This window comes from Mobula birostris, chromosome 14 (genome assembly GCF_030028105.1).
Source record: "Mobula birostris isolate sMobBir1 chromosome 14, sMobBir1.hap1, whole genome shotgun sequence".
In the NCBI taxonomy this organism is placed as follows: domain Eukaryota; kingdom Metazoa; phylum Chordata; class Chondrichthyes; order Myliobatiformes; family Myliobatidae; genus Mobula; species Mobula birostris.
In genome coordinates, this window is record NC_092383.1 from 89,577,154 (window position 1) to 89,604,682 (window position 27,529).

At 43.5% G+C, this 27,529-nt stretch overlaps 1 protein-coding gene across 3 annotated transcripts in view; it reads right to left on the reverse strand.

The window, feature by feature from the left end:
* LOC140209543 (solute carrier family 26 member 9-like) overlaps window positions 1-27,529 on the reverse strand; it is a 153,914-nt gene that overhangs the window by 83,673 nt on the left and 42,712 nt on the right. For 2 of the 3 annotated variants that reach the window (XM_072277806.1, XM_072277804.1), the window contains exons 2-5: window positions 15,828-15,968; window positions 14,608-14,747; window positions 7,592-7,702; window positions 2,267-2,442 (exon numbers count right to left, since the gene is read on the reverse strand). In XM_072277806.1, the coding sequence (XP_072133907.1) occupies window positions 2,267-2,442; window positions 7,592-7,702; window positions 14,608-14,747; window positions 15,828-15,949 (549 nt within the window). In that variant the 5' untranslated portion in view covers window positions 15,950-15,968. Of the gene's footprint in view, window positions 1-2,266; window positions 2,443-7,591; window positions 7,703-14,607; window positions 14,748-15,827; window positions 16,071-27,529 lie in introns of all 3 variants that reach the window. The other variant, XM_072277805.1, reaches the window with a different exon arrangement.

Here is a 27,529-nt window from a genome sequence, read left to right on the forward strand (position 1 = left end):
TCTACCATAGGAGGTGTAAGCACTCCTTCCCTCCACTAGTCTAGAGGTCACCCTTGGGCAAGGTGTAGCACCTGCTTAGCCCCCCCACCCCCAATGAGGGCTGTGTGTGCAGGTGGTGGATGGTCGTATAAGCAGCCGGTGCATATCACAAGTCCTGGTTATGTGAGCACTAACGGCAGGCGAACAATCTCTGAAGAGTATTGACAATGGCTGGGGTCACCCATCTTGTAAAGACACTGCCCAGAAGGCGGCAATGGCAAACCACTTCTGCAGAAAAAATTGCCAAGAACGATCAAGGTCATGGGTATGTCCATGGTCGCCCATGACATACGACATGGTACATAGTGAATGAATGAGCCCCAAAGGACATTAACAGATCAGATGATTTTACTAATGACAACCCACTGGCTTCTGGCCCACTATCATTGATACCTGCATTTAAAAAATACTCTTGATTTTTGCCTTGGAGTGTAGGAGAATGAGGGGAGATTTAATAGAGGTGTATAAAATTATAAGATAGGTAAATACAAGCAGTCTTTTCCCATCAACGTTGGGTGAGATTAGAGGTCATGGGTTAAGGGTAAAAGGTGAAATGTTTCAGTGGAACATGGGAGGGAACTTTTTCACTCACAGGTTGGTGAGAGAGTGGAACGAGCCGCCGGCAGAAGTGGTGGATGCAGATTTGATTTCAACATTTAAGAGAAGTTTAGATAAGTACATGAATGGGAGGGGTATGAAGGGCTAAAGACCAGGCACAGGTCAATGGAACTAAGCAGAATAATCGTTCAGCTTGGACAAGATGGGTTGTAGGGCCTGTTTCTGTGCTGTAGTGCACTATGATTCTAATTGAATTTAAATTCCCTAGTTAACATGATGGGATTCGAATCGGTGTCACTAGATTAATGGTCCAGTTCTGGAGCTGCCATAGCAGCTGTTTGAACAGTAGGTTACTGTACCCTCACTTTGTGAATTCAAGACTCATTTCAGATCAGGGAACCTATATCCAAGGCATTCCAGTGAGGTGACATCTTCTGACAAGCCATTAAACTGAGGCTCTCTCAATTCCTTCAGCTGATGTGAAAAGTCCCAAGGACCTTTCTTCAAAGAATGGCAGGTTGGACCAGCAAAAGGAAATAAATCAAACTGTGGCTCAACACAACAAGGTCAGGTTTGGTTGAAACAACAGGACAAATTTCCCAGCTTGTTCCCTACCAACTTCTGTGCCCCTCGTACTTTTCTTTTTCCCACGGTCCACTCTCTTCTCCTATCAGATTCCTTCTTCTTCAGCCCTGTACCTCTTCCTCCTATCACCTCCTAGCCTCTCACTTCATTCCCCCTACCCCACCCTCCCACCTTTCCCCTCACCTAGTCTCACTTCTCCTCTGCCAGCTTGTACTCCTTCTCCTCCCCTCCCAACTTCTTATTCTGGCTTCTATCCCCTTCCTTTCCAGTCCTGATGAAGGATCTTGGCCCAAAACAACAACTTTTGACTCATCTTCATAGGTGCTGCCTGACCTGCTGAGTTTGTACAGGCACCATATAGCATCCCAGAGATCAGTCAGGGTGGAGACCAGGTCACAGGAGCTGCGAGTTAATGACTCTATCACAATAAACGCATTTTTCAGGCTTCAACAGGACCCAAAATGTTGACTGCTTATTTCCCTCCACAGATGCTGCCTGACCTGCTGAGTTCCGCCAGCATTTTGTGTGTAAGGAGCAACCCATTGGTTATTCAGATGTAATTGGGCGCACAGGTTTGTCAGGCCAAGATGGCCTGTTACCATGCTGTATCTCTTAATAAAATAAACAAGAATACAAAATACTAGAGGACTCGGCAAGTAAGGCAGCTTTTATGGAGTGGAATAAACAGTCAGCATCTATTTCCAATTCCCCTCCCCACACAGATGCTGCTTAACCTGCTGAGTTCCTCTGGCATTTTGTGTGTGTTGCTCTGGGTTTCCACCACCTGCAGAACCTCTTGTGTTTATGGTTCCTAACCTGACATGCCAGTGATTATCAGAAAGGAAAGCATAGCAGAAATCAACAGCTATATATCATAAATGGTCCCAACATACTCCCTGTGGGTTGGTCCAAGTGATTACATAGTAACCTCCCCAAATATCCACAAACTTATCCATGAACTTCCAGCTGCATTAGAGCTGTAGTAATTTGTTATCTTTCTCCTACACTGTCCTAAAGAGCTTGTTAAATCTGTACTGCATTCCACTTTACGTTTATCTGCCAGAGGCTTGTACGAACTCTTTACCTGTATGATAGCTGTTAAACACGTCAGGGTTCCTGATATGTGCATGCGCTCAGCATTCATGGCAGTGATGTCCGTCACCGTCTCATTCAGAGTTTCATTGAAGTGTTGAAACTTCTCGATTGGAGCCAGGGTTTGAACCACATTCCCGACAATGATGCTCAACACAGCAAATGTACCTGTTAGAAACCCGCACCAGACATAAAGTCATATCGAGCTGCAGAAGTACGATTTCTGTCTGTCATTCATAATTTCCACAGACCTACAAGCACATGTACACTGTTGGTGTTGGTATTGATTTAGTATTGTCATAGGTCCCAAGATACACTGAGAAACTTAGTTTTGCATGCCATCCAGCTGATCATCTCTAAACTTCAGTACACTGAGGCACTACCACAGGAAAACAGCCAGTTCGGATTGGCAACCACATTTCCTCATTGATTTCCATCAGCAAAGGTGCACCACAAGGCTGTGTGGTTAGCCCCCCCTTGCTCTATTCACTTTACACTTGTGACTGTGTGGCTAAGCACAGCTCCAATACCATATGCAAGTTTGCTGACGACACCACCATCGTTGGCCAAATCAAAAGTGGTGACGCATCAGCATACAGAAGGGAGACATAAAACCTGGCTGACTGGTGTCATAACAGCAACCTCTTGCACAAGGTCAGCAAGACCAAGGAACTGAATAAGGATTTAGGAGAAAGAAACTAGAAGTCCATGAGACATTCCTCATTGGAGGATTGGAAGTGGAGAGGGGCATCAATTTTAAATTCCTACATATTATTATTTCTGAGGACCTGTCCTGGGGCCAGCAAAAAGTGCAATTTTGAAGAAAGCACGGTAGCACCTCTACTTCCTCAGGAGTCTGCAGAGACTCAGCATGACATCTAGAACTTTGATAAACTTCTATAGATGTGTGATGGAGAGTATATAGACTATCTGCATCACAGCCTGGTATGGAAACACCAATGTCCTTGCACAGAAAAGCCTACAAAAATTAGTAGATACGGCCCAGTCCATTACAGGTAAAGCTCTCCCTACCATTGAACACATCGACATGAAAGGCTGTTGCAGGAAAGCAGCACTCATCAACAGGGACCCCCACCACCCAGGTCATGCTCTCTTCTCATCAGGAAGAAGGTACAAGAGCCTCAGGACTTGCGCCACCAGGCCCAGGTACAGTTATTACCCCTCAATCATCAGACTCTTGAACCAAAGGGGATAACTTCACTCAACCTTACTTGCCCCGTCACTGAAATGCTCCCACAACCTATGGACTCTCTTTCAAGGTCTCTTCAACTCATGTTCTCAATATTTATTTATTTATTTTTATTATTATTGTTTCTTCTTTTTGCATTTGCACAGTTGGTTGTCTTCTGCTCTCTGGTTGAACACCCTGGTTGGGCAGAATTTCATTGATTCTGTTATAGTTATTATTCTATAGATTTGTTGAGTATACCCACAAGAAAATGAATCTTGGGGTTGTATATGATGACATATATGTTCTTTGATAATAAAATTTACTTTGACCTTTGAATTTTTAATGCAGGATGTATTGTACAGTTCAGAGGAAAAGCAATGCTGTCAGACAATAAGGTGCAAGAGTTATGATGAGATAGTTTGTGAAGATAAGTGTTCATCTTTATGATGATCTTATGAGGTCATCTGTATGATGAGATGGACTCTTCTACAATCTACCCTGTCCTGGTTTTATAGCTTATTGTCTGTCTGCACTGTACTTTCTCTGTTTACACTTCATTCTGCATTCTGTCATTGTTTTCCCCTGTATTACCTTGAGCTACTAACGTGATGAAATAATCCGTATGAATGGCATGGAAGTTTTTTTTTCTGTACTTCAGCATATGTGATAATAATAGACAAGTTTAATTTAAAGTAGTCACGCAAAAGGTCCTTTCGGTAGTCTTATAACAGCAGGACATGAGTTCCCTTTGGGCCTGGCAGTGTGTGTTGTCAAGCACTTGCATCTTTCATCTGATGGAAGTGAGGGGGGTGAGGAGAAGAGAGAATGTCCGGAAAGTGGGGGGGGGAGGCGCGGTTTAATATGCTGGCTGATTTACCGAGGCAGCAAGAAATGCAGAGAGAACCCACGGAGGGGTGGCTGGTTTTAGTGATATGCTGAGCTACACCCACAACCGTCTATGCAGTAGTTCCAAAGAGTCGTCCCAGCAACAGCCATCTACCAGGGGTGGTGGTAGAGTCAGATACATTATGGGCATTAAGATAGGCACAATGGAGGACTATGTCGGGGTGATCACAGTGTAGGTTAAATAGTCTTGGGCCGAAGGGCCTGTGCTGTGCTGTAATGTTCTAAGTGTTCCATATTTATTGTGGGAATAAAGGGGAATGACCTGACCTCCAGTGCAGTGAGTGTAGGTGGAATCCACACATTCTCAGTCACCCTGTAGGTTTCCCCGGATGGTTTCCTCCCAAATCCCAAAAGAGTTGTGGGTTGGTAGAAGAATTGTGTGGAATTGATTGATGTGTGTAAGAAGGCAATAGATTACAGGGAAGGGAGTGGAGGAATGAGATTGATGGGACTGAGCACCAACATAGTCTCGATGGACTATCTCCTCATCTGTGCCAGTTTCCCAATGATCTTTCAAAACTGTAGCTATCTCTTCTTTTAACACCTCCTCAAAGTTCTGGCCTCCATAACCATGAGGGGCAGCAAGTTCCAGAGAGTCACAAGCCAAATCACTACCCACAAAGGCAAACAGTAACCTCAATTAAAAATCTGCCACACTGGTTCTCATTTCTAACTTCTCATACCAAATGGTGACAGGGAGTTTTGTGAGCCCCAGGCTCGGGGGTGGGGGGGACAAGGTGACCTTCTTCTACCCTGCAATGACACCATAACTGAAGATAGTTTCCTGGTGAGGGATGATGACTATACTCAAAGACAATTTCTTTCAGATTAGTTTAATTTGTCACATATACATTGAAACATACAGCTAAGGCACCGGTGACCCCTGTTTCCATCCAGAGGGTCAGTGTGGACATGGTGGAGGATTACAGATACCTGGGGATACGAATTGACAATAAACTGGACTGGTCAAAGAACACTGAGGCTGTCTACAAGAAGGGTCAGAGCCGTCTCTATTTCCTGAGGAGACTGAGGTCCTTTAACATCTGCCAGACAATGCTGAGGATGTTCTACGTGTCTGTGGTGGCCAGTGTGATCATGTTTGCTGTTGTGTGCTGGGGCAGCAGGCTGAGGGTAGCAGACACCAACAGAATCAACAAACTCATTTGTAAGGCCAGTGATGTTGTGGGGATGAAACTGGACTCTCTGACAGTGGTGTCTGAATAGAGGATGCTGTCCAAGTTGCATGCCATCTTGGACAATGTCTCCCATCCACTACATAATGTACTGGGTGGGCACAGGAGTACATTCAACCAGAGACTCATTCCACCGAGATGCAACACAGAGCGTCATAGGAAGTCATTCCTGCCTGTGGCCACCAAACTTTACAATTCCTCCCTTGGAGGGTCAGACACCCTGAGCCAATAGGCTGGTCCTGGACTTATTTCCTGGCATAATTTACATATTACTACTTAACTATTTATGGTTTTATTACTATTTAATTATTTATGGTGCAACTGTAATGAAAACCAATTTCCCCCGGGATCAATAAAGTATGACTATGACTAAATGCATCAATTGCATCATGACACAGTTATTCAAGTCATTCACAGTCACAATACAAGCCCTCAAGTGTCACCACAATTCCAGTGTCAACATAGCATACCCACAACTCACGAACCCTAACCATATACCTTTGAAATTGGAGCACCAGAAAAAAAAAACACGCAGTCAGAGGGAGAACGAGTGCACTCCTTACAGGCAGCTGCAGGAATTGGACCCCCATTCAGTTAGAATCTTTGCCTTTACTGAACAGTGGTATGCAGGAGAATTTTTGGACCACTATCTCTTCTGTTTCTTCACCTGATCTTCTCTACTAGAGCTGACTGGCTCACAGTGTCACTTTAGTATCTGCTGTTTTCATGACTTCCTTGCTGACTCGTGAGGCCAGTGAAGGGTCTTACTGCTGTGACGAGAATACACATAAAATTAAGATGTTTGCTGGCCTGGGTTAGCATCAGTGGCATCAGCAGTTGGTCTGCCACCTGTCCTCAGGGGGAAGGAGAGATAAGGAACAATGAAGCAGCATGTGGAGATGTTAATGAAGGAGCCATCAGTCTGGGTATTGCCAAGATCGGCTCCCCCTTTGAACCCTGAACTGTTTGAAGTGATGGACAGGCGATCTGAAGATGTGTAATGAAGGGACGAGAGAGAGAGAGAGAGAGAGAGAGAGAGAGAGAGAGAGAGAGAGAGAGAGAGAGAGAGAGAGAGAGAGAGATATATATGTATGTCTGGAGCGGCTCCCCCTTTGAATCCTGAACTGTTTGAAGTGATGGACAGGCGATACCCCAGCAGGGAGATAAAAAGGGACAGGTTCGCTAAGGCAGGACACACGACACCTGAGGTAACGAGACCCTGGAAGCGGTGCGCCTCTCACGAGTCGGTGGGAAGTACCGGACAACGCACAGGGTGGAAAGGTACGATCAGCGGTTACCCGGTGTGTGTCCGCCCTTGCTTGGGTGCCGAGTTCACTGCAGAGGATCGACCGCATCTGGAGGAGGGGTCACAGTTGGTGACCTCAGGTGACATCACCAAGGACCTGCCCAAAAGCTGCTTGTGAGCAATTATTGCCGGTCTGTGAGTGGAAGCCGTTTCTGAATGATCAGTCGTTCCCGTTCTCTCTCTCTCTCTCTCTCTCTCTCGCCCCACGTTGTCCATCGCCATGGCAACGATTACTGCAAACTGAACTATTAAATTGGACTGAACTTTGTGTCACTTTGAAATTGGTCATTTATCCCTAGACAACGATAGAGCTTGATTGATGCTGTTATCTTAATTCTGTGCACATGTGGTTATCATTGCTGAACTGTTGCATTTATTATCCTTTCGATTACTGTGTTGCTTGTTTCTTTAATAAAACTTTCTTAGTTCTAGTAATCCAGACTCCAACTGAATGATTCATTTCTGCTGGTTTGGCAACCCAGTTACGGGGTACGTAATACTGCCTACTGGCTTGACTGGTTGGTTGAGGGAATTGTAGGACATTGTGACAAAGAGCCCCATTGTCAAAATGAAGGCAACAGAAATATAGGCACAAATAAATCTCAACCAAGTTTTTGTAAAACAAGTCATAAAAGATTGACATTTTGGCAAACATGAAGGCTAAAACAATTGGATGGCTAAACATGAACAGAAAGAAGAGAGAAAGCAAGGTGAACTAACCTGGGACCATGTGGTGTATGCTTCCAAGGAAGAAGTAGATGATAAGAGGGAAGAACGAGGAGTACAGTCCATTGACTGGTGGAAGACTGGCAAGCAGAGCAAAGGCCATGCCTGTTAAATAAAACACATGATACAGGAATGCTCCTTATTACTAATTATAAGCAATATAAATCACCCCTTCAGAACCACACAAGAAATATGAGCCAAAGTCAGCCCCTCAAGCCTGCCCCACCATTCAATATGGCTCACTGGCCGTCATTAGTCAGAGAAGAGCATAGGAGTTGAACTGGTTCATGAACAGTTACAACGCCTCAACCACCAGACTCTTGAACCAAAGGGGATAACTTCATTTGCCCCATCATTGAAATGTTCCCGGAAACCAATGGACTCACTTTCATGGACTCTTCATTGCAGGTTCTCAATATTTATTTATTTATGATTATTATTTCTATCTTTTAGTGTCTGCACAGGGTTGTTGACTTTTGCACTTTGGTTGTTCCTCTGCCCTGCTGGGTGTGGTCTTTCACTGATTCTATTTGTGGTTCTTAGATTTACTGAGTATGCCCGCAAGCAAACAAATCTCAGGGTTGTATTGTGACCTACAGTATATGTACTTTGATAATGCATTTAATTTGAACTTTTGGACTTTGAAATATTATATTGCAGTTGTACACATCACTGAGGCTGCACAAGGAGGATTAGAACATAAAACGTAGAACACTACATTGTAGAACAGACCCTTCAGCCCATGTGCTGACCTTTTAACCTACCCCATGATCAATCTAACCATTCCCTCCAACATAGCCTCCCATTTTACTTTCATCCATATGCCTATTCCAGAGTCCCATATACCTCCCGAATGTACCTGCCTCTACCATCACCCCAGCAGCGAATTCTGCACACACACCACACTGTGTAAAATACTTACCTCTGGCATACGCACTATACTTTCCTCCAATCACCTTAAAATTACGTCCCTTCATATTAGCCATTTCCGCCCTGGGAAAAAGTGTCTGGTTGTCCACTCTATCTATGCACCTTATCATCTGTACAGCTCTACCAAGTCACCTCTCAGCCTTCTTTGCTCCGAAGAGAAAAGCCCTATTCATGGAGCGAAGCAGCAGAACTGAGGTGAGGCAGCAAAGCCTGGGCTCAAGAGCATATCGAAGCGGCAGTGCCTGGGTCTGAGAGCGAGGAACGACCCACAGTTTGTCTGATTTAAGTGCTGGGTTAGATTGAAAAGGTCAGGGTGTCGGGCTGGAAATAAGGAACAGGCCAGTGTTCAGCTCACTGCTCTGAGGTTTACTCAGCTCTGCGCTGAACTGAGGCTGTGGCCTGCAACTAATGCCTGCTGGATCAGCCGTGACTGGCTTCATGGCTCTGGACTCAATATTGTGAACTTCAGTTCTGAATGTTATTTGCTTATTTTTATTGTTCACATGATTTTTTTTGCACACTATGTGTATGACGGTCTTCTGTTTTAATGGGTTCTATTGGGTTTCTTTGTTTTGCGGCTGCCTGTAAGGAGATGAATCTCAAGTAAGTATATAGTATACGTACTTTGATAATAAATGTACTTTGAACTACCCTGATGAGACATGCTCTCCAATCCAGGCAGCATCCTGGCAAATATCTTTATTCCATCTAAATCCATATCCTTCCTATAAGGTGACAAGAACTGAACACAATACTCCAAGTGTGGTCCAATCAGGGTTTTATAGAGCTACAACATTACCTCGTAGCTCTTGTCTAATGAAGACCACTACGTCTTACTCCTTCTTGACAACCTTAGGAATTTGCACAACATCCTTGAGAGACCTATGGATGTAGACCCAAAGATCTCTCCGTTCCTCCATACTGCTAAGAATCATGCCATTAACCCTGCATGCTGCCTTTAAGTTCAACCTTCCAAAGTGTATCACTTCACACTTTTCAAGGTTGAACTCCATCTGCCACTTCTCAGCCCCGCTCTGCTTCCTTTCAATGTCTCATTGCAACCTACAACAATCTTCTACACTATCCACAACACCACCAAACTTGTGCACAGATTTTGTTACCCTGTTATGTAAAAGATATCACTTAGCTCAGGGCTCCCCAACCTTTTTTGTACCGCGGACCGGTTTAATATTGAAAATATTCTTGCGGACCGGCCGACCGGGGAGCCGGCAGTGGGGGGGGGGGGGGGGTTTGTTCAAGTAGGGTTAAGCTCACCGCAACACGTCTTTGCACTCTGTGCAGTAGTTGAAGTCAGAACATAGGGTTGCCAACTTTCTCACTTCCAAATAAGGGACAAAAGTAGCAGTCACATCCCGGGACACTTTACCCCAGGAAAGACTACCATGACCATGAAGCCTTGCGCGGGCACCTGTGTGCACGTGCGCATGTGATGTGCACATGTACGTACGTGCTGATTTTTTGTCCACAAATCGGTTTTGCCTTCCATCTTCCCAACTATACTGTACATACATTATTTCTACTTTATATAGGCTGTGTACCTATCATATCATTCCAGCTTTTACTAAATGTTAGTGTTATTTATTTTCATTTTTATGTGTCATATGGTATGATTTGTTAGTTATTTTTTCGTTCTGGGAACGCTCAAAGACTTTTCCCATATAAATTAATGGTAATTGCTTCTTCGCTTCACGCCATTTCCACACGAAAGGTTTCATAGGAACGCTCTACCTTAGCGGGGGAAATACGGGACAAGAGTGGTCCCATATGGGACAAACCAATTTAGCCCAATATACGGGATGTCCCGGCAAATATGGGACAGTTGGCAACCCTATGTTCTGACTTCAACTACTGCACAGAGTCTTGTCATCTTCAGAAGTTTTCGGATGACTCTGCCATAGTTGGATGCATCAGCAAGGGAGATGAGGCTGAGTACAGGGCTACGGTAGGAAACTTTGTCACATGGTGTGAGCAGAATTATCTGCAGCTTAATGTGAAAAAGACTAAGGAGCTGGTGGTAGACCTGAGGAGGGCTAAGGCACCGATGGCCCCTGTTTCCATCCAGGGGGTCAGTGTGGACATGGTGGAGGATTACAAATACTTGGGGATACGAAGTGACAATAAATTGGACTGGTCAAAGAATACTGAGGCTGTCTGCAAGAAGGGTCAGAGCCGTCTCTATTTCCTGAGGAGACTGAGGTCCTTTAACATCGGTCGGACGATGCTGAGGATGTTCTACGAGTCTGTGGTGGCCAATGCGATCATGTTTGCTGTTGTGTGCTGGGGCAGCAGGCTGAGGGCAGCAGGTACCAACAGAATCAACAAACTCATTCGTAAGGCCAGTAATGTTCAGGGGATGGAACTGGACTCTCTGACGGTGGTGTCTGAAAAGAGGATGCTGTCCAAGTTGCATGCCATCTTGGACAATGTCTCCCATCCACTACGTAATGGACTGGTTGGGCACAGGAGTACATTCAGCCAGAGACTCATTCCACCGAGATACAACACAGAGCGTCATAGGAAGTCATTCCTGCCTGTGGCCATCAAACTTTACAACTCCTCTCTTGGAGGGTCAGACACCCTGAGCCAATAGGCTGGTCCTGGATTTATTTCCTGGCATAATTTACATATTACTATTTAATTATTTATGGTTTTATTACTATTTAATTACTTATGGTGCAACTGTAACAAAAACCAATTTCCCTCAGGATCAATAAAGTAGGACTAAGTTCAACAGTGGGCGTGACAGGGAATGAGGAAAGGTGCAGCTGACTCATATCGTTTCCTCACAGCCCGGTAGCACATGCTTTGTGGCCCGGTGGTTGGGGACCGCTGACTTAGCTGGAAAGATTACACAGAAGATTGATGAGAATCTTGTTAGGATTCGAGTGTCTGTGCTACAGAGAGAGGTTGGGCAGGCTATTCCTTGGAGTGTAAAAGACTGAGGGGATGACCTTCTACAGGTGTGTAACGTCATGAGGGGCACATATAGAGTAAATGCACAGTCTTTTTCCCAGGGTTGGGGAAACAAAAACCAAAGGGCATAAGATTTAAGTAACCTTAAGATTAATAAGAGGTAAAGATTTAGAAGAGGCCTGAGTTCATGCAGAGGATGGTGGGCAGATGGAATGAAGTGCCAGCAGACATTGTTGTGACAGATACAACAACAGCTCATAAAAAACGGTTGGCCAGATACATGAATAGGAAAGGTTTAGAGCAGTGGTCCCAACGTTTTTTATACCATGGACCCCTACCATTATCTGAGGGGTCTGTGGACTGCGGTTGGGAACCCCTGATTTAGAGGAATATGGGTCAATTACCAGCAAATTGTACTGCCCTAGATGGGCATCTTGGTTGGCATGGGCCAGTTGGACCAATTGGAGTGTTTCCATGCTATATGACTGTATCCCCTTTCTTTCTATGATTATGGATGATCTACCTCAACCTTCATTCCCTGACCCTGCGCTGTGTCAGATCCTCCAGAACCCTCCATCCACTTATCTTATATGCCTCCACTTTAGTTACTTCTAATAAGCTTGCCTCCACTATATGTACTTTTCTATAATTAATAACAATAAAAAAACTAGGATTGCGATAATTGGGTGATTTAGTAATATATATAATGCGGTATTTTGCTTCCAAAAGGCGTTGGCTTGTATGCAACCAAATTTTGGAAGCAAAGTTCAAAGTATTATCAAAGTTTGTATAAGTTAACATCATTCTATGTACATGTTTGTTTGTTTGTTCATTTATTTATTGAGATACAGTGCAGAATAGGCCCTTTCAGCCCTTCGAGCCACACCGCCCAGCAAGCCTTGATTTATTCCTGACCTAATCATGGGGCAATTTCTTATGGGCATTCACTGCAGATCAAAAAAAAATAGAATCAATCAAAAACTGCAAACGAACAATGACTGACAAACAACCAATGTGCAAAACTGTACAAATACAAAAAAAAAAGAAAATAAGTGAATAACTAATACAGTATTGAGAACATGAGTTGTAGAGCCGTTGAATGTGAGCCATAGGTTGAGGAAACAGTTCAGAGCTGAAATGAGTGACGTTATCCATACTGATTCAGGAGCCTGATGGTTGAAGATCTGTCCTCCAACACACCAATATAATCATTTACTTAACTTGTATGATAGAGGAAAAATTCCTTTCAACCCTCTGATATAATTTGTAAATTTTCCATTAAATTCTGGAGATAAATTACACAAATGGTAATCGTCTGTCACCTGAAGATGAATTTGAGTGAGCTGGTGAGATAATGCTCCCATCATTAGTAGTGGATATAAAGTGAACTGCCACAAAATATCAAGGCTCCTTCACCTGCACTTCCCAAATCTACCACCTGGTAGGACAAGGGAACATTTGGCTTCTCTCCAGTTTGCTCACCATCCTGATTTGTAAATAAATTGAAGATTCAAGACAGCTTATTGTCTATTCATCAGCACACCAATGTAAAGGAGAACAAAATTACTCTTTCTCCAGATCCGATGCACCATAACAAAAACACATTAAACATAAAGAACTCAATAAAAATATAATAAATATAAATACATAAGACTAGCATATATACATAGTTATTGTATGTATGTTAGGTAATGCTAGGTACAGGAGTATCTGTACTGCAGGTCGCCCTTCAGCAAGGTGTAGCACCTGCTAAGGCCTCTAATCAGGGTTATGTGAAGCCATGGGGGTAAGTAATGAATGGATGGCTGTATGAGCAGCTGGTGCTTATCATAATTTTCTGGTTATGTGACCATTGATGCCAGGCAGACAATCTCTGAAGAGTATTGATAGTGGCTGGGTTCATCCATCTTCAGAATTGAAAATACACGTGGACTAGGATGTTAACTGTCCTGTGCTATCACCAGTGGGATCATCAGTTGATCTGCCACCTGTCTTCAGGAGTTTCGGCCCGCTTATGATCAAGACTCCCTTGAGGTGGTGGGCCAGCAGTGCTAAAGCACCACCTCCTACTGGTGAGCTTAAAAACTTGGCATCTGCCTCTATCAGAGTTGTTGGTCGCTCCCATCCAACAGATAGTCTACTCTTCAGGTGTCTATGCAACTACTGAAGGGTTTGCAAAAGATGTATACACTGTCCGACTATCTGCCCCTCAGGACGTATTTGGTCACAACACGCTGGAGGAACTCAGCAGGTCGGGCAGCATCCGTGGAAACGATCAGTCAACGTTTCAGTACGGAACCCTTCGTCAGGACTGAAGACGGAAGGGGCAGAGGCCCTATAAATAAGGTGGGGGGAGAGTGTGAAGGAGAAGGCTGGTGGGTTCCAGGTGAAAAACCAGTAAGGGGAAAGATAAAGGGGTGGGGGAGGGGAGGCAGGGAAGTGATAGGCAGGAAAGGTGAAGAAGGAATAGGGGAAAACACAATGGGTAGTAGAAGGAGGCGAAACCATGAGGGAGGTGATAGGCAGCTGGGGGAGGGGGCAGAGTGAAATAGCGATAGGGGAAAGGGAGGGGGAGGGAATTACCGGAAGTGTTGTGAGTGTTGCTTTGACCTCAGCATCTGCACAGTATTTTGTGTAACATACTTGGTCCACACCCTGATCCTCTCTCTGCTGCCTCAGCTACAGCCCTGCTGGTTGACTTGATCTCTCTTCTAGTGAAGCCAAGGTCACGCAGCCACTTCTGGAAAGTGAACGCAATAAACCCACGGCAGCCTACTTCGAATGGATAGCATGAGACCTTCCACCCTCTGTCTCTGCACTCTGATCTTAATTCTGCATACTTGGTTAACTTGCGCTAATGGGCTTCATCGATGTTGAAACGCTGCCCAGAAGGTGGTAATGGCAAACCAATTTTGTAGAAAAATATGCCAAGAAGTATCATGGTCAAGAGCATGGTCACCCACGTCATATGACACAGCACATAATGCATGAATGACCAACATCCACGTTACATCATGAACGAACAAACGAGTTGAACTGTGCTCAGCATTACGAGTTTACTTTCTCACAATTGAAGCCATTACCTTAGAAGGTGTTCTTGGTTTAGAACGGTTACCGGGTTTACCCTGGTTAAAAATGCTTCATACCTTGAGGTACCTGAATAGTCCCACCACTGATACCAGCAATGACATCGAAAAGGAAAGCCTTCTTGAAGTTGTACTTTGGAAGCCATGAGAATATTGGGAAGAGTTGAAGGATAATAGACTTGACACGGGTTGTTGAACAGCTGAAAGAAAGAAGGAGATAAAGATAAGCTTTATTTGCTTCACGCCCATCAAAACATAGAGTGAAATGCATCATTTTGCGTCGATGACCAGCACAGTCCAAGGACGTACTGGGGGCAGCCCAGAAGTGTTACCATGCTTCTGGCACAAACATAGCATGCCCACAGCTTACCAACTCTAACCTGTACACTGTATGCCCTTGGACTGGGGGAGGAAACCAGAGCATGTGGAAGAAAGTCACGTGGTTACAGAGAGAACATACAATCTCTTTACAGACAATGGCAGGAATTGAACCCCAATTTTACAGCTAGTGCTATATTAGTGTTACATTAACTGCTATACCTCTGTGCCACCCAGATTTCTAGGAAATATCAGCTGGGAAATATCAAGGGAAGGAGTCAGCTCAGTTTTACAGATTAATCCTTGCAGAAGGGCTTTTCATCAAAAACATTTGTCTGCTTTTAGCAATTTTATGAAAAACTATTAATAGATGCTGGAAATCTGAAACAAAAGTAGAAAGTGCTGGAAATACTCAACAAGTTGGACAGTCTTTGTGAAGAGAGAAACTCCATGACTGGGATCCCTTTGTTCTTTCCACTGTAGGAGTCTTGATTCAGGGTCGACAACCAAAAACGTCGACGTTTCCTCTCACGCACACACAAAATGCCAGAAGAACTGAGCAAGTCTGGCAGCAGCTACGGAGAGGAATTTGAAGGAACCTGACTTGCTGTGTTCCTCCAACATTTTGCATGCGTTGCAAAAGATTTCCAGAATCTGCGTAATCTCTTGTGTTTACCTTTCATGCACAGATGCTGCCTGACCTGTTGAGTTCTTCCAGCTGTTTGGTTCTTGCTCCAGCGAACCTTTACTGAATGTGGTGTCGGATACTGCCCAGGGCAACGACCACCCAGCAGATTGTTGAATCAGTTCAGTACCTTGCTTTCACAGACATCAGCATACAAAATGCACACACTCACTTGGACCTCAGACCCAAGCAATGGAGGAGTCCTCAGCAACAGTGCCAGATAATTCAAAACTTCAAAATAGTCACCAGAAGAAAAAGGAGATTAATTTAGGTTTACCTGAAGAACTTCCGTAATTTTTGTGAGTGGGGGTAACTCCTGATTTTCTTCTGGTACTCCTCATCAAATTCAGGAATGGAATAAGCTGATCGATCAACAATGTAACGCGGACGGATATGCATCACGGCAATATCTTAATCACTGGAGAGGAATCAAAATAGAAGTACAAGACATTCTTCAGATGCTGGAAATCCAGAGCAACACACACAAAATGCTGGAGGAACTCAGTAGGTCAGGCAGCATCTATGGAAGGGAATAAACAGAAGATGTTTTGGGCCAAGACCCTTGATCAGAACTGGAAAGGATGGGGGTAGAAGCCAGAATAACGTGGGAGGGGAGGGGAGGGGGAGGAGTACAAGGTGAGACCAGGTGAGGGGGGAAGGAGTGATAGGTGGGGGAGAGGGGCATGAAGAAAGAAGCTGGGAGGGGATTGGTGGTAAAGGTAAAGGACTGAAGAAGGAATCTGATCTGAGAGAACAATTGGCTATGGGAAAAAGGGAAGGAAGAGGGGCACCAAAGGGAGGGTAATGGGCAGCTGCAGATAAGAGAAGAGGTAATAGGGGAGCCAGAATGGGGAATCAATATAGGGAGAAGGTGGGGGAAAAGTTACTGGAAGTAATAAATAATATGAATACACAGTAAGTAATGGGAATTCGATCAGCAAGGTTTGAGATCTATGTTACAGCACAATCATCAAACTATACAGCCTTTTGGCTCACCTTGTCTGTGCTGAACATGATGCTGTTCTATACTAATCCTGTTTGTCCCCTACTTCACACTCCATCATGGACCAGTGAAGACAACTTCAAAAGGCAATGCCCCAAAAAGGCGACATCCTTCATTAAGGACCCTAATCAGACAGGACATCCCCTCTTCTCATTACTACCATCAGGGAGGAGGTACCCCAGATGCACACCCAGCATCTGAGCAACACCTTCTTATCCTGCTCCATCAGATGTATGAATGGTCCATGAATCCATGAACACCACCTCTCCATTCCTCATTTGCACTATTTATTGATTTTATTTTTTATTGTAACCTAGTAATTTTTGTACGTCTTGCACTTAAGCGCCAGGCCAGGCTGAAAAGTTCAGGGTGTCAGGGCCAGAGGCAAGGGACGGGCCAGTTCAGCTCACTGCTCCACAGCGTTTACTCGGCTGAACTGAGGCTGCAGCTTCATACCTGTGGATGGACTTTCTTTCGTAAACTTCAGGTCTGAATGCTATTTGCTTATTTTTATTGTTTGCATGATTTGTTTATTTTAACCACTTGGCCAAGCATTGGACTAGCTACCTGAAGGTCGTGAGTTTGAGCCCCAGCCGAGGGAATGTGTTGTGTCCTTGAGCAAGGCACTTAACTACGCATTGCTCTGCGACGACACCGGTGCCAAGCTGTATGGGTCCTAATGCCCTTCTCTTGGACAACATCGATGTCATGGAGAGGGGAGACTTGCAGCATGGGCAACTGCTGGTCTTCCATACAAGCTTGCCCAGTCCTGCGCCCTGGAGAGTGAAGACTTTCCAGGTGCAGATCCATGGTCTCGTAAGACTAATGGATGCCTTTTTAAATTTTTTTTCCCTGCACTTTCCCTGGGTGTTTGATGGTCCTCTTTTTTTAAACGTTTTTTTGGGGGGTTTCTTCGTTTCATGGCTGCCTGTAAGGAGACGAATCTCAAGGTTGTATAATGATTACACGCTCTGAACTTTGAACTGTACTGCTGCCACAATATTTATCACATGCGTCAGTGATAATAAACCTGGTCTGAGTCTGAATTAGGTATAGTATTGAATGCTACAGATCGAAGATATAATGTGTTGATCTTACATGGAATATATCTAAGATTTGTACTCCACAATACTTGCACACCTTTCTCATGGTGTCTTGGAATGAAAGCTTTTCATGTGATTAACTGGTTCTGCTGATCAATATCCAGCCAAGATCAGATGAGACTGCCCTACGATAACTCTTTCCATCCTTACAGCTGAGAAATGTGTTGTACACAAACCTTCATCTCTGCAGACAGTTTCAATGAACTAGCAAATCTCTAGCCTAATTGTATTTTTTAATGTTTATACTCTGCAGTGCGCTGTAAAAGATACAAGAGACTGCCGATGCTGGAACCTGGAACAACAAATAACCTGCTCGAGGAACTCAGCAGAAACACACACAAAATGCTGGAGGAACTCAGCAGGCCAGACAGTATCTATGGAAAAAAGTACAGTCGACATTTCAGGCTGAAACATCGACTGTACTCCTTTTCTAGATGCTACCTGACCTGCTGAGTTCCTCCAGCATTTTGTGCATGTTGCTCGGATTTCCAACCTCTGCAGATCTTCTCTAGTTTGTGAGGAACTCAGCAGGTCCAGCATTGTCTGTGGGGGAAAAGTGATTGACGATGATTGTTGTTGAAACCCTGCATTGGACTAGTAATAAAACCCAATGATTCAGAATACTCAAGTGTTATGTAAAACATAGGACATAGAACAGTAAGCACAGAAACAGGTCATTCGGTCCACAGTGTTGTGCCGAACCAGATAAAAAGCAAATCAAAAACAGCTGAAGAGTAATCCCTCCTACCTACACCATCTCCATATCCCTCCATCTTCCTAACATCCATGTGCCTATCCAAAAGCCTCGAACGTATTTGTCTCTATACCAGGCAGCGCATTCCAGGCATACACAACTCTCTGAGTAAAAAAACTTACCCCTCTCATCCCCCCTGAACTTACCACCTCTCACCTTCGATGCATGCCCTCTGGTCTCTATAATGTGGAATAGACAATAGACAATAGGTGCAGGAGTAGGCCATTGGGCCCTTCGAGCCAGCACCGCCATTCACTGTGATCATGGCTGAACATCCACAATCAGTATCCAGTTCCTGCCTTATCCCCATAACCTTTGATTCCACTATCTTTAAGAGCTTTATCCATCTCTTTCTTGAAAGCATCCAGAGACTTGGCCTCCACAGCCTTCTGGGGCACAGTATTCCATATATCCAACACTCTCTGGGTGAAAAAGTTTTTCCTCAACTCTGTTCTAAATGGCCTACCACTTATTCTTAAACCGTGGCCTCTGGTTCTGGACTCACCCATCAGCGGGAACATGCTTCCTGCCTTCAGCGTGTCCAATCCCTTAATAATCTTATATGTTTCAATAAGATCCCCTCTCAGCCTTCTGAATTCCAGAGTATACAAGCCCAGTCGCTCCAATCTCCAATAGAATGGCCAGAGGATGCAGGAGTCAAAATTAAATTTAAAGTCAAGTAAATGTATTATCAATTACATATTTGTCACCATATACGACCTTGAGATTAATTTTCTTTCAGGCATAAACAGGAAAATAAAGAAATACAACAGAATTTATGAAAAAAACTATACACAAATAAAGATAACAAACAACCAATGTGTAAAAGAAGATTAAATGTGCAAATTTTCAAATAATTAAAAAGTAAAAATAAATAAATATTGACAACATGAGTAGTAGAGTCCTTGAAAGCGTGTCTGTAGGCCGTAGAATCAACTCAGTTGAGGTGAGTGAAGTTATCCACCTCGTCAGGTCAATGCGCTAGGGAAATTCTAGGCAGTTTCTATAATAGGTTACTGTTACTGTACATGGTCGGCTCAACATTGTGGGCCGAAGGGCCTGTAATATGCTGTAGATTTCTATGTTCTATGATTGTCGTAAGGTATCGGTCACTATACAAATGGAATGTTTCTGTTGAAAGTTCATTGAACCTAAATTTGATTCTCTCTCCATAGAAACTATCCAACCTTAAGGAATTTCTGAATCTAAAATAAAAACAGAAAATGCTGCCAACCAGCATTGTGGCGGCTTTGAAATAAGTTCAGCCTATCAGATCTATGCTTGATGCGGGCACAAAAGCTCAACATTCCCATGACCCTTTCCCTACCTTACATCCTACTAACTATCCCAGACAATTCCTTTCTGAAAGTTTTGTTTCTCTTCTGCAAATGCAAAATTTATACGTATGATGTACCACAGGAAGCATCCTATTGGGATGCATCATGGCTTGGTATGGCAACTGCTCTGCCTGAGGCCAGGGGAATCTCCAGAGAGTTATCACTGCTGCTCAGCGCATCACATATACCAGCCTCTGCTCCATGGATTCCACCGACATTTCCGACTGCGTCAGGAAAACAGTTAACATAATAGAAAACTAGACTCACCCCCTTCATTCTCTCTTCTCTTCACCTCCCATCAGACAGAAGCTACATAAGCTTGAGAACATGCACCAACAGATTCAAGGACAGCTTCGATCCCGCTGTTATCAGGCTCTTAAGTGGCCCTCTCATTCTCTAAAGATGAACTCTTGATCTCCCAGTTTACCGTGTTGTGGTCTTTGCATTTTATTTTCTGACCTGCACTGCACTTTCTCTGTAACTGTAGCACTTACTATCTTTCAACCCTTAGGTTCTTGAACAAAGGGGGTAACTACACTCACTTGCCCCATCATTGAAATGCTCCCACAACCACTGATCTCACCTTAAGGACACTTTATCTCATTATTTTATGTTCTCGCTATCAGTTGCAAAAAGACAGAATGTGTGTTGATATCCAAAAACAAGGAGAATCCTATCTGCAGGCTGAGAATAAACGGGGAAGACATAAAACAGAACTTTTGCTACTTAGGAAGCTGGGTGAGATCAGATGGCAGGTGCGACATGGACATCAAAAGAAGAATAGGGATGGCAAAAGACACCTTCATGAGAATGAAGAGTATATTGACCAATACTAAACTAGGCATGACAACCCGCCTCGGAGTACTGAAATGTTACATTTATCCAGTTATTTTATATGGCTCAGAATGTTGAACAATATCTAGTGACATGAGGAAACGAATTGTTGTAGTAAAAATATGGATTTTGAGGAGGATGCAAAGAATATCATGGACAAAATGAATATCTAACAGGATATCATGAACAGAGCAAACACAAAAAGAGAAATAATGTATGAGATCATGAAAAGGCAATGTAACTTCATTGGACATGTGATTAGGAAAGAAGAGTTAGAATGCACGGTAATTATGGGAAAGATTGAAGGGAAGAGAGCAAGAGGAAGACAAAGACAAATGATGATGGAGACAGCAACCAGAGAACTGGAAATGAATACCAATGAATTGATCCACTTGACCCGAAACAGGAGTGTGTGGGCCATGGCAGTCAAAGCTCAAACTGGGCATGGCACCTGAAGATGATGATGATTGCTGTTTATGTCTATTTGCACTTGCACAATTTGTTGTCTTCTGCACTCTGGCTGATCTTTCATTGATCCTGTTACAGTTACTGTTCTATAGATTTGCTGAGCATGCCCACAAGAAAAACAAACTCAGGGTTGCACATGGTGACATACTGTATATGTACTTTGATAATAAATTTAACTTTGAACTTCGAACTATAATCTGCATTATTTTATTTTTATATTCTTTTTAATTACCTCAAATTGCTTATACATTCTTATGAAGGCGGCATCCATCATTCAGGATGCTCACCACTTAGGACATGCCCTCTTCTTGTTACCACCGCTGGGAGGGAGGTAAAGGTACACACTCGATGCTACAGAAAAAAGCTTCTCCTCTCCACCATCATTTCTCTGAATGGTTCATGAACACCACCAAGAACACAATGGAGTACTTGGTAAATGGGAGACTTTCAGAAGTGAAATTTTGAGAGTACAAAACTTGTGTGTCCCTGTCAGAATAAATGGTAAGGATAACAGGTGTAGGAAACCTTGGTTTACAAGGCATATTGAGGAGGAGCATAGCAGGTATAGGCAGGTAGGAACAAATGAGATGGTTATGAAGTATACAGAATGTAAGAAAACACTTAAGAAAGAAATCAGGAGGGCTAAAAGAAGGCATGAGGCATGGAATTCTTTCTCTTTGCAGGATATCTGTAGAATTCCTTAGGGTTCTCATTCACCTTGTCTGCTAGGCAAGGTGAATGAGAACCCTAAGGAATTCTACAGATACTCTGCAAAGAAAAAGAATTTCTAGATGTATAATGTGACATTAAATGTACCTATTGAAACTTATTGGTATTTTAACAGCAAAAGGATTGCAAGGGATAAAAACTGGTGCCCTGGAACATCAGAATGGTAATCCATGTGAGGAGCCTAAATAGATTGAAATTTCTTGGATTCATTTTTTTACTCAGGACATGGACAGAGTCAATAGAAATGAAGCAAAGTGTCATCAGCTTCATGGATCATATACAGATTGCAGAGGAGGAGGTGTTTGCTGTCCAGAGGCAAATTAGGGTGGATGAATCCCCAGAGCCTGACAAGGTGTTTCCACGGACCCTGTGGGAGGCAAGTGCAGAAATTGCTGGGGCCCTTGCAGAGGTATTCTGATTGGCTGCATCATCGTCTGGTGTGGGGAGGGGTGGGGTGGTGGTGGTGGGGGTTGCTACTGCACAGATCGAAGTAAGCTGCAGAGAGCTGTAAGATTAGTGAGCTCTATTTAGGATACTAGCCTCCGCAGTATCCAATACATCTTCATGGTACGGTGCCTCAAAAAGGCGGTGTCCATTATTAAGGACCCCCACCACCCAGGACTCTTCTCATTGTTACCATCAGGGAGGAGGTACAGGAGCCTGAAGGCACACACTCAACGATTCAGGAACAGTTTCTTCCCCTCTGCCATCCGATTTCTGAATGGACATTGAACCCATGAACACTGCCTCACTACATCTTAATTTCTGTTTTTATACTACTTATTTAATTTAATTATTTAATATATATATATAAAAAATTCTATAATTTAGTTTTGTTTTCTATATTTATCATGTACTGCATTATTCTGCGGCAGCAAAGTTAAAAAATTTCACGACATATGCAGGTGATATTAAACTTGGTTCTGTTTCCGATATTTAAATCACCTGTAGCAACAGGTGATGTACCAGCAGATTGGAAGATAGCCAGTGTTATTCTGCTGTTTAAGAAAGGCTCTAAAAATAAACCAGGAAATTGTAGGCCAGTGAGCCTGACATCAGTATTGGGAAAGTTATTGGAAGGTATTCTAAGGGACCGGATATATAAAAATTTAGATAGACATGGACTGATTAAGGATGACTTCGTGCGAGGTAGGTCATGCCTAATCAATCTTCCTCTGGTAAAATGACAGCACTTTCAAACTCAGGATTGGTGCTATGTCCATTGTTGTTTGCATCTGTGTCAATGATCTGGTTGATAATGTGTATAACTGGATCAGCAAATTTGTGGAAGATACCAAGACTGGGGGTACAGCAGACAGCGAAGAAGGCTATCATGGCTTGCAGCGAGATATGGGCCAGATGGAATTCAATGCAGACAAGTGTGAGGTATTGCACTTTGGAAGAACCAATCAGGGTAGGTCTTACACAGTGAATGGTAGGGCACTGGGGAGTACGGTAGAACAAAGGGATCTGGGAATACAAGTCCATAATTTATTGTAAATGGCTTCACAGGTAGATAGGGTTGTAAAGAAAGCTGTTGGCACAATAGCCATCATAAATCAGTGTATTGTGTACAAGAGATGGGATGTTATGTTGAAGTTGTATAAGATGTTGGTGAGGCCTAATTTGGAGTATTGTGTGCAGTTTTGGTCATCTACCTACAAGAAAGATGTAAATAAGATTGAAAGGGTGCAGAGAAAATTTACAAGGATGTTGCCAAATCTGGGGGACCTGAGTTATCAAGAAAGATTAACTAGGTTAGGACTTTATTCCTTGGAGCATAGATTAGAGGGGATTCAAAAGAGCTATACAGAATTACGAGGGTCTAGATAGAGTAAACGCAAGCAGGCTTTTTCCACTGAGGTTGGAGGGGATTACAACTTGAGGTCATGGGTTAAGGATGGAAGGTAAAAAGCTTAAGGAGAACTTCTTCACGCAGAGGGTCATGAGAGTGTGGAACAAGTGATGGATTTGAGCTCGATTTCAATGTTTTAAGTGAAGTTTAGAGAGGTGCATGGATGGTAGGGGAATGGAGGGCAATCGTTCCGGTGCAAGTCAATTAAAGTAGTTTGGCATAGACTAAATGGGCTGAAGGGCCTGTCCCTGTGCTGTACTTTCCTATAACTCTATGACTGCCTCCTGCTGGAGGAATTCAGTAGGTCAGGCAGCATCTATAGAGAGGATTATATTCTTTATATTACCTTGACGTTCTTACATATTGCATGATCTGACTGGTGACATATAAAACAAAGCTTTTCACTGTATCTTAGCGCATGTGACAACAATAAACCAATACCAATAACAGGGCAGTGAATCACAGATCATATTGTAAACACAAGAGATTCTGCTGATGCTGGAAACCCTAAGCAACATACACAAAATGCTGGAGGAACTCAGCAGGTCAGGCAACATCTATGGAAATGAATAAACAGTCACCATTTCAGACCGAGACCCTTCATTAGAACTGGAAAGGAAAGGGGAAGACACCGAAATAAAAAGGTGGGGGAGGGGAAGGAGGCTAGCTAGAAGGTGTTAGAGGAAGTCAAGTGGGTAGGAAAAATAAAGGGATGGAGAGGTATCATATTTCAAATTTAGGTCAATGACCTTTCATCTGAATCCTGCATTTATATATAAACTTTAAGACATAGAACATAGATCATAGGACATAGAAATCTACAGCACATTACAGGCCCTTTGGCCCACAATATTGTGCCAACCATGTAACCTAATCTAGAAACTGCCTAGAATTTCCCTAGCGCATAGCCCTCTAGTTTTCTAAGCTCCATGTACCTACCTAGGAGTCTTTTAAAAGATTCTATTGTATCCATCTCCACCACCATCGCCGGCAGTGCATTCCACGTACCCACCATGCACAGTGTAAAAAACTTACCCCTGACATCCCCTCTGTACCTATTTCCAAGCACCTTAAAACTATGCTCCTCTGTGTTAGCATTTCAGCCCTGGGAAAAAGCCTCTGGCTATCCACACAATCAATGCCTCAAATCATCTTATACACCTCTTTCAGATCACCTCTCATCATCCATCGCTCCAAGGAAAAAAGGCCGAGTTCACTCAACCTATCTCATAAGGCATGCTCTCCAATCCAGGCAACATCCTTGTAAATCTCCTCTGGACTCTTTCTACAGAATCCACATCCTTCCTGTAGTGAGGTGACCAGAACTGAACACAGTACTCCAAGTGGGGTCTGACCAAGGTCTTATATACCTCATGGCTCTTGAACTCAATCCCACGGTTGATGAATGCCAGTACACCGTGCGCCTTCTTAACAACGATGTCACTGTGTTCTCTCAGTGTCCATAAACATATTCTCTGTACAAAAGCGTATAATCACATGCCTCCTACATCTTTCATCCAAAATTTTAAATCAATTCCTGTTGGTCCTTTGGGAGCATCTTCCTTCTCTTTATGTGGATAAGTTGGGTATGATCTTATACATGTCTAACAGGTCTCCACTCAACGTCCTCTGCTCCAAGGAGAACACCTCAGCTACTTTTTAACAGAACTCTCTCATCCCTTCATTCCATTATTAGCAGAGCAGACGGGGTGGTGGAAATAGAAATCATTGCCAGATTTAAGGGGAACCTCCACCCAGAGGGTGGTGAGAGCGTGGAATGAACTGCCAGCAGAAGTGGTGGATAGGGGTTCGATTTCAACATGTAAGATAAATCTGGATAGATACATGGATAGGAGGAATATAGAGGGCTATAGTCCAGGTGCAGGTCACTGGGACTTGGCCGACTAATAGTTCAGCATGGACTAGATGGGCCAAAGGGCCTGTATCAGTGCTGTAGTACTCTTCGACTCTATGACTCTATTTAACAAGTATCTAGATAAGCATTTCAAAAAGACAATGCCTAAGGGTAATGGACCAAGAATTGGGATGTGGGAGTAGCTGAACTGCATTTTAGTCAGATTGGACCTGACTGGAATCTTAATTAAAAACAGCTGGAGATACAATGCAAATCAGACAGCACATGAGGAAAAACAGAGTGATTAAAATGGTACACCAAGTGGCTATATTTCATTAGGAATCTGAGGACATTCGGTATGTAACTAAAAACTCCTACAAATTTCTACAGCTGTACAGGAGCGAGCATTCTGACTTGTTTCATCACAGCCTGGTAGGGAAGCTCCAAGACATGGGATCACAAGAGGCTGCAGAGCGTTGTCAACTCAGCCAGCTCCCTCCCCACCTCCAAGGACATCCTCGAGAGGCAGTGCCTCAAGAAGACAGCACCCATTATTAAGGACGCTCGCCAGCTGGGACGTGCCCTCCTCTTGTCACTACCATCAGGGAGGAGGTACAGTAGCCTAAAGGTTCAGAGACAGTATTTTCCCCCTCTGCCATCAGGTTTCTGAACAGTTCATGAATAATACCTCATGCTGGAGGAACTCATCATGCCAGCTACATCTGTGGAGAGGAACGAAGAGTCATCGTTTTGGGCCAAGGCCCTTCATCAGGTCTCCACCAAAGTTAATCTAAAAAACCTACCTCTGGCATGACGCCCGCCCCAATACTTTCCTCAATTGCTTTAAACTATGCTTCCTGGTATTAGTTAAATCAATGCTGGGAAAATGGAGCTGGTTGTCCACTCTGTCTATGCCTTTTATACACCTTTATCAAGTCACTCCTTATCCTCCTTCGCGCCAAAGACAGACTCCTTAGTTGGCTCAAAGATGAGAAAATCTGCAGATGCTAGAAATCCAAGCAGTGCACACAAAATGCTGGAGGATCTCAGCAGGCCAGGCAGCATCTATGGAAAAGAGTAAACAGTCGACGTTTCGGGCCAAGACACTTCATCAGTGCTCCCTGGCCTGCTGAGTTCCTCCAGCATTTTGTGTGTGTGGCTCCTTATCTTGCTTATCCTTTCATCATAAGACATGCTCTATTATCTTGCAGCGTCCTAGTAAATCTCCTCTGCACCCTCTCTGAAGGTTTCATATCCTTCTAAACACAATATTCCAGACTGTGGTCAAAGTAGAGGTTTATAAAGTTGCAAAATTCTCTGTTCCTCCACACTGCTAAGAACCCTGCCATTAACGCTGTACTCTGGCTTCAAGTTCGACCTTTCCAAAGAGTATAACTTCGCACTCTCCGGATTGAATGCCATCTCAAAGTTCAAAGTTCAAAGTAAGTTTGTTATCAAATTGCAGAAATGTCATCAAACCACGAGACTCATTTTCTTACGGCCACTCACAGGAGAACAAAGAACTACAATAGAATCAATGAAAAGCTACACACATCTACCAATTCACAGCCTAGTTCTGTATCCTATCAACGCCCAAATGAAACCTAATACAACCTTCAACACCATCCACAACTCCGCCACTGAAGATACACTTCAGTCATCACTAACACAAGAGATTCTGCAAATGCTGGAATTTACTTCAAGGTTGCGTAATGCAAATATCCTCCCTAGACGAACCAGAAACATTTATTAACTTTAGCAAATTGTGCTGAATCTCTGTTGTTGACATTGGATCATGACATCAAACAAAGTCAGAGTCAGAATCAGGTCTATTATCACGGAAATGTGTTGTTCTGCAGCAGCAGTACAGTGGAATACATGATATTACAGGAAAGATTCTAGCATGGATAAAGCAGTGTTTGATTGGCAGGAGGCAAAGAGTGGGAATAAAGTTGGCTGACAGTGATCAGTGGTGTTCCACAGGGAACTATATTGGGACTGCATTTTTTACATTATATGTCAATGACTTGGATGATAGAAT